The 8,785-nt window shown below is 35.3% G+C and overlaps 1 protein-coding gene across 1 annotated transcript; it reads left to right on the forward strand.

Annotated features, from left to right (window-relative positions):
- Nucleotides 1–6,938: 6,938 nt before the first annotated feature.
- On the forward strand, nucleotides 6,939–8,444 carry LOC120133535. Its single transcript, XM_039150105.1, has 2 exons — nucleotides 6,939–7,232; nucleotides 8,211–8,444. The coding sequence occupies exons 1-2, from the start codon at nucleotides 6,939–6,941 to the stop codon at nucleotides 8,442–8,444; spliced, it is 528 nt and encodes a 175-aa protein (XP_039006036.1).
- The last annotated feature ends 341 nt before the right edge of the window (nucleotides 8,445–8,785 follow it).

Consider the following 8,785-nt stretch of genomic DNA (forward strand, 5'->3'; position numbering starts at 1 on the left):
AAGAGTCGAAGAGGCAATGGAGAGGCTTAAGGGGGAAGTGGGTGGAAAAATTGATGGAGTGGTGAAAGAAGTTGTGGATTTGAGGGGTGAAGTTAAGATGATGATGGGTGGAAAAATTGATGGAGTGGCGAAGGAAGTTGTGGATTTGAGGGGTGAACTTACGAGGTTAAAGTGAGTGGTTGAGAAAAACTTGGCTGAAGGGGAATCGCTGAAGGGTGAAATAAAAATGATGAAGACTTACTTAGAGGAAAAATACGATGAATTGAAAAAAATATAAAGAAAAAAATATGGAGGAAGAAGAAAAGATGGAGGAAGTAAGGAGGAAGGATGTCGATGTGATCTATACACCAGAGAGTGTTATAGATGCAGATTTGGATTTAGAATGTCCTGCACCCAAGAAGAAGAAGCAGAAGGTAAGTTGAATAAAAAAAAACTTCATTTTATTTTTATCATGTTGTTGTGACAAAAATTTGTATGCAAAAATGTAGGTTGAAAAAGAAGAAATTCTAAACGGAATTGGTGAGCTCGAAGCTGCAATGTGTGATTATTTATGGAATAGTGGGTTAGAATCAGCGTAAGTGAAATATATTTCTTTTTGAGTGATATTTAAATATTTCATGACAAAATATTAATCGTAATGCTTCATACAAACATGTTGTAATCGTAATGGGAAATTAATTTGCTACTGTAAATGACGTTCAAACGTTGAAGCCTATAGAATGGGTTGGTGGTATGGTAAGTAGACAGTAAAAAATGTTAAAACCTAGTGAATATGTTTTGATTGTGTAATTAATTTTGTTAGGTTATTGATTTGCTCGGCTGGACACTACGATACGAGGAGAAAAAGTTACTCGAGAAGACTGACTACCTTCCATACTACTTAGTGGTGAGTTAAATTAATAAATGTTGAGAAATAGTGTTATAGACGGTAAATTAATAATGATTGTCACATAAATGCAGCAACAGGCGTTGGAGGCCAACGACACCATAACTATTGATGGTCTTGCGAGCTTTTGGGGTGCCATATTGGTTGACTATGTGAAATTCACTTAGTGTGACAAGGTAAGACACCATACGAATTGCAAATAATGTTTTCGGATATATAATGTTGAATTTTGTCAAATTGGGTGTGAAATTTATGGCAGATCATGATCACAATAAGCTACCGAAATTCCCATTGGTATTTGTTGGTGTTAGATATGGTACAATGTGTTGAAACGGTATATGATAGTCTGTTTTCATCTCAAACAGCTTAACAGAGAGTGAAGGATGCTAAGAGATTGGTATGTATGAAAGGAAAGCATGTAAATTATAATGCATAATTTGTTTGGATCATAACTTGATATTTTTTAATGCAGATGAAAATATTAGATAGGTATAATAACAAACACATTTAGGTAGAAGCATGTGGCTCTCTAGGAAAGGTCCCACTGAAATAATTCAAATTAGTGGAGCATAAGTTGAATGAGCAATTGAATGGGAATGGGATGTTATCATAAATAGAAAGCGCAATTTATGCAGGTTTCATAATTGACATGTGTGGTTTTCAAATTTTGTAACAGATATGATTGCGACATTTATGTGATGATGCAGATGGAATCGATCTGTTCTATAGGGGAAACTGATGATTTTGTAAGTGAAATTAAAAATTAGTTTGTGGTTAAATTGTTAAAAGTAGTATATTGAATGTTGTGGTTTACAATACTTAACGTATTAACAATTTGAATATAGGTTGTTCGACATTGGGATCGTATGCGATTATTAAGTGATCTCGTAAGCCACAATCAAAATAAACTAAGAGAGGAGATGAAAAAAGCTTCCATGAGACACAAGAATAACAAAATGAAGCGATGATGTAAATGTAGGGGAAATTTTGTATACGATTTATAATTTTGTATGTGAATGTAATTATGCATGAGATGAGAAAAGTTAGCAATAAGTTGTTGTACATGTTTCTTATACACAATAGGAGTCATGTTGATACTTACGATATATGGATATCGTTGTCTACATTATTCCAAATGTTACTAACATAATTGTCATCATGTGCGGGTATGAATGGCCATTCCATTTTGTCTTCGAAAAAATCAGTTGATTTAGGTTGTGTGCTTGTTTTCAAATTGAGCTTGACTTGAGGACATGTTAGTTTGTTATGTCTCTCACCATTGTGGAACCCACATCACCTAATTTTGCAATGTAACTTGTATAAATATACCGATTTAATAAGAAAATAGGTCAACATAATGTATCAACACTTTTTAAATTTGTGACGATACATTTTGTCTAGAATTAATGCCAAACTAGGTGCACGCATAAAGTCTCGATACATTTAAAATTGGATGGATCCTAAAAACATCGAAACCGATAGTTACAATGTAATAGGTAAATTTACAATGTAACCGATAGAAATATATCAGTTTTATGAGAGAATAGGTCTAAATAATGTATCGACACTTTTAAAATTTGAGTTGATACTTTTTGTCTAGAATGAATGCCCAAACAAGGTGCATGCATAAAGTGTCGATACATTTATAAAAAGTATTGATCCCAAAAACATCGAAACTCATACTTATAATGTAGTAGGTAATTCTACAATGTAACCGACCATGATTTACGGGAGACTATATTCTACAGATTGTTTGACATTTTTGTGATGATGTAGATGGAATATTAAACGATCTCGTAAGCCACAATCAAAATAGACTAAGAGAGGAGATGACAAAAGCTGCCATGAGACACAAGAATAACAAAAGGAAGCGATGATGTAAATGTAGGGGAAATTTTGTATAAGATTCATAATTTTGTATACGATTTATAATTTTGTATGTGAATGTAATTATGTATGAGATGATAAAAGTTATCAATAGGTTGTTGTACATGTTTCTTATACACAGTATGAGTCATGTTGATACTTACGATATATGGAAATCGTTGTCTGCATTATTCCAAATGTCACTAATATAATTGTTATCATGTGTTGGACTGAATGGCCATTCCAATCCGTCTTCAAAAAAATCAGTTGATGTAGATTGTGTGCTTGTATTCAAACTGAGCTTAACTTGAGGACATGTTAGTTTGTTATGTCCCTCACCGTTGCAGAACCCACATCGCCTAATTTTCTTCTCGAACTTGTTCTTTGGTACTTCTTTTCTCTTGCGTTGTTTTCGTTGAGGGTCGCAAACGTTGTTTACTACACTGCTCCGGTTGACTGAATCATTCAAACAAAATGAGTTTTCAAATTCTTCTCTTAGTATTTTCATCTCATCTGTTGCAGTTTTGAAAGACCCGTCTGTCTTTGATGCAATGTAGCATAACCTACTTGTCGTTACACGTAGAGCATCGAACCTTGCCATTTGCATTACTTCTGGAGGCACATTCAAGTCAACAAAATTGGGTGCAGAAGCCTTCGCATCCTTAGTACACCTACTTTAAATCAAAGAACCGAGCAAATATGTGTAATCCAAGTGCTTCAAAACGTGAAATTGATGGCGACATGAAAGCTCGACGGTCTCAAATTTTATACAAGAGTAATTTAGGGTTTCCCTACGAGAATCAAAACTAATTTCAAATGTCCTATTTTTTTCTTTGTACTTTGTCAAAATATAATTTTGACATTCATCTGATAAGGACTAAATCTTTTCCTGAATCCGGTACAATGTCTCCCGTTAAAGTTCTTCTTGGAACACACGGAAAGATTTGCGCGTATAAATCTCAGCAACATGGCTTTCAAGGTCAGCCAATTTTGTGATCTGGAAGGGCTTTGTCTGGGAAATTAAGTAATCTACTTTCAACTCATTCATACGCATTCTACTAATTCCATCTTCAATTACACGAACAACATCTAAATATGTCTTCTTGTGTTTCAGTGCAATCGCGAGTGAAGCATTCATAGACTCGTACCTTTGTGTTGAGCGAATATTGGAAAAGAAATGACCGGTTATATATGCTTGTGCCCATAAGTGCCGAGTATTTCCCTTCTCAATCACCCATGGATGCTTTTCGATGTTGAATTCTAAAACAACTGAATGCCATTGAATATCAAATTCGTCGGTTGTCCACCAGGAAGCCATGCATTTTGAGAATGCTGTTGTAAATTTTGGGTCACCAATGTTAGCTTGTGCATTGCGAAAAAGATGCCAAGAAGATAATCTGTTCTTAACATAAGGGATAACAGATTTGATAGCCCTCTGTATTGCCCTATCCCCATCGGTGACAACTGAAATAGGCGATTTATTCATCATGGCTTCTAAAATATTCTGTAGCACCCACTCGAAAGATTGAGACGTCTCGTCAGCGATTATGGCAGTAGCAAACACAAGTGTATTATAGTGATGATTGACACCTACAATAGACATAATTGGTAGATCATACAAATTATCTTTGTACGTTGTGTCGAACGCAATTACATCACCGAAGCATGTGTAATCTGATCTCGATGTAGAATCCGACCAAATAAAATTATGCAATACCCCTGATTTGTCTATCGAGTATGTCATAAAAAACTCGAGATCATCATGTTTCTTATAATCAAAGTAAGCAATAAGCTCTTTCACATCCCCGTCGACGATTTCCTTTGCTTTACCTCTTTGAAGTGCATTGTAGAGGTCTTTACGTGTAAATCTAACATTATGATAGCCCCTGTCTACTGCGTTAAATAGTTCATTACTTATGACATGCCAACACCGACTTCTTTCAATGCTATTATCTCATCGATATTAGCCTTACTTACAGCTCTATTAGAACGCATAAATGGTGTCATAGCAGGTGTGCACAATGCATGATTATGTTTCTGATAAGACTTACTTATAACCCATTTATCGTTTGTATTTATTCCTGTAATTACGACTATAGCCTTACATCCTGTTCTTGTGATTGGCGTATGAGCACGTTGATGATCAACAGTGTTGGCTTTTGATACTTGAAACCCTTCTCTGGAATAACAAAATTCTTGTGTCTTCACATTCCCTTTAATTTCAAGTCGTGTTGTTACCCGACGTGCACTAAGCCCATGTTCCCGTACGAATCCCTTGTAAAAGTACCAAGCTTGATCACTTGAAGAAAAGAGCTGACCAACCAATCTCTCAGATTCATCAACATTATGTAGTTCATGGCTTTCCTCGGTTGGCTTAACATTGTCTGCATCAGTATGATCCATGGCAAAAATTTTGTTGTGCAAGTTCAGTGGTCCCAACAGGAGTTGATGGAGATGTAAGTAAAGGTTCATTGAACAACATGTTTCAGTCGTGCTTTCAATAGGATGTGGTATTAGTAGTGGTAGTTGAAGGGTGGGTACAACATTAAATTCGCAGGACATATTTAGGTATGTACAATAACTACAAAATTCAATAACTTTAAAGTAATTGGTAAATTTACAATGTAGGTGGTAAAAATAGACTTTTTAATGATAAAATTCGTAAACACAAAGATTTGTTTCCAACATTTTGTCCAGTATGGTTCTCAAACATAAAGTTTCCAAAACAGTGTCGATACATTTATTGTAAGTATCGATCCTCAAAACATCGAAGCCAATTATTATAAAGTAATAGGTAAAATATAATGGTTTAATGAAAGAATAGGTAAACAAAAGTGTCGATACATTTTCTAAAAGTATCGATTCTAAAAACATCGAAACCAATAATTATAATGTAATAGGTAAATTTACAATGTAACCAGTATAAATATACCGATTTTATGAGAGAATAGGTCAACATAATGTATCGACACTTTTTAAATTTGTGTCGATACATTTTGTCCAGAATGAATGACAAACGGGGTGCACGCATAAAGTGTCGATACATTTATTAAAAGTATCGATCCCAAAAATATCGAAACCGATAATTACAATGTAATAGGTAAATTTACAATGTACCCGGTAGAAATATACCGGTTTTATGAGAAAATATGTCTACATAATGTATCGACACTCTTTAAGTTTGTGTCGATACTTTTTTCCAGAATGAATGCCCAACGAGGTGCACGCATAAAGTGTCGATACATTTAAAATTGTATCGATCCCACAAACATCGAAACCGAAAATTATAATGTAATAGGTAAATTTGCAATGTTACCGATATAAATATACCGGTTTAGTTAGAAAATATGTCAATATAAACGCTACTTATTACATTATATAAGTGCTACCTAATATGTTATTGTACTTGATAATATTTTCGGTTAAATGCCTATTTTATTATATAAGCGTTACCTAATATGTTATTATACTTGATAATATTTTCGGTTAAATGATATAACATAACCGGTCTAAATTTTAACCGATCACTTGTTTAACTATTCACGCCGTTTTTTAGCCGTTTTTTAACCACCACACAACAAAACTTCCCTAATTTTTAAGACTTAAGGTCGATTAGCTTAGTGAGCTCAATTTATAAGATTATTGTAAAGGTGCTATCAAGACGAGTGTGTACGATTTTGGATAAGTTAATAAGTGATAACAGTGCGCATTTGTGGATGGCAAACAAATACTGGATGGAGTTCTTGTTGCAAGTGAAACGATTCACACAATGGAATACAAAGGAGGTGATAATGGAGCTGTTGTTGTGAAGTTACTTTTTAAAAGCATATGACTGCGTGAGGTGGGTGTTTCTGTATATAGTTTTGTTAAAAATGAGATTCAGACCGAAATGGAGAAGATGGATATCAAAGTGCATTTCTTCGGCAAGGGTATCAGTTCTTGTTAATGGCTCGCCAGGTAGGGAGTTCAGAATGAAAATGGGTTGCGGCAAGGGGTCCTTTGTTCCCATTTTATTCATCATGGTCACAGAAGTGTTGCATCTTTTACTGAAATCGGCAAGAGGAGTGCAGTTTGATTGGGGGAATAAAAGTAGTCTCTAATCAATCAGTAACTCACCTCCAATTCGTGGATGATAAAGTACTCTTCCTTAAGAACGTAGAGAAAACAGTAAATAAATGTGAAGCAAATGCTGAGATGCTTTGAACTTAGTTCAGAGTTGAAGATAAAATTCAGAGAATCTTGTCTTGTTGGAGTGGGTATACAGTCGGATATGGCTGAGGTTCTGGCTCGGGTTTGCGAGTGCAGGGTAGGAAATTTACCTTTTTCGTACTTGGATATTCCTCTTAGAGTCGATCCCAGGAAAATGAGAATGTGGGAGCTGATTGTAGAAAGATTTCAGACGATGCTTTCGGGTTGGAAGAGTAGAACATTGTCATTTGCAGGAAGGGTGGTTCTCATCGGTTCTATCAGCCTTAACTTTGTACTTCATGTCGTTATTTGAGATTCCACAAACAGTGTTATAAGAAAATTAGAAGAGCATTCTTATGGGGTAGTGTCGATGGTAAGAGAAGGTTAGCTCGTGTTTGTTTGAACAGAGTATGTCTACCTCAGAATATTGGAGGTGAGGGCTCTATTAGAGAAATGGGGATGGCGGTACATGATTGATAAATAAGCTCTTTGGAGAAAGGTTATTAATGCTAAATATGGTAGTTTGCAACGGAGTTGGTTATTAAATACTACAAAACAGAGAAAATCATCGCTGATATGGAAAGGAATTATGAGTAATTGGGAAAGCGGTGATGTATCTAGATGGATGAATTTTGAGTCATTTCGATGACAGTTGGGCGATGGAAAAACAACCTTCTTTTGGTAAGATTGGTGGTGTGGAGATACACCTCGGCTATTTAGACTTTCCAGTGTGAAGGGGGTCTCGGTAACATCAATGATTGGTTGTGACGGATTCAATGTAGAGCAGTGGTGCTCTTTATTTATTAGACCATTATTTGAACGAGAGAAAAACCGTTGGAGAAAGCTCACTTATTGTTTGTAGGAATTAAATTGACTGAGTCTTCTCCAGATAGAATCAATTGGATACATAAAAAAGGTTGTCAATTCGCGGTTAAGAGGCTTTCGCAACTGATTATTAATGTACAGATTGATGACCCTTGTCTCGAGTTTGGAAGGTTATGGAAGTTGAAAATTCCTCCAAAAGTGAAGAGCTTCTTGTGGATGTTAAAGATAAATAGAATCCTGACAAAGGTTTTTCTTCACTCAAGGGGAGTGAGTGGTGAATCTCACAAGTGTAGCTGGTGTGATTCTGAATTGGAAGATAGTAATCGTCATTTTTTTTTTGTTGTCAGTTTATAAAGGATTTCTTGGTATTATTTTATAAGTGGTGGAATGTTAGTTGCCCCAATATTCTTTCTGTTTCAGAGTTTTACTTGTTTTGTTTTGAAAGTTCGCTTACAGGGGTCTCGGGGCACTGGTGGCTCATTTTAATAGCAGCTGCTGGCTTGCGCGTGATGATAAAGTTTTCAATGGGAAATCTTCGAACATTGATGATACCCTGTTTAACATTAAATCGCGGGCAATAATTTGGATCAAAGCTTTGCAGGTCGAGTGTTTGGTGAATTTTGATGGTTGGTGGGATAACTTTGTGCTGTATCCTTTTAATGCTCAAATCAAAACTTAAATTTGTACTCCCTATTGTCTCAGCGTGTAAGATTAAGTCTGTGTGGAATTGCTATCGATGATTTCTTAGGCTATGGAGGTTATTTGATTACGACAAAAGGGACAATTCGAGGACTTTTTGTTGGATCATAAACTTGATCCATTATGGGAGCCTAAACCCAAATCCAAACTAAATTGATGTCATTACTTACATCATTTAATTAAAGATGTCATTGCTTACATCATTTAATTAATGATGTCATTGCTTACATCAATTTAGTTAGGTGAGAGTTTAGATATTTGTTGAATTTGTAATGGTTTAAATTAGTTTATTGTGTGGTGTAAGATTGTTCTTGAGTAGTA

The sequence above is a fragment of the Hibiscus syriacus genome, unplaced genomic scaffold, assembly GCF_006381635.1.
Source record: "Hibiscus syriacus cultivar Baekdansim isolate YM2019G1 unplaced genomic scaffold, ASM638163v2 tig00110584_pilon, whole genome shotgun sequence".
Lineage (NCBI taxonomy): Eukaryota > Viridiplantae > Streptophyta > Magnoliopsida > Malvales > Malvaceae > Hibiscus > Hibiscus syriacus.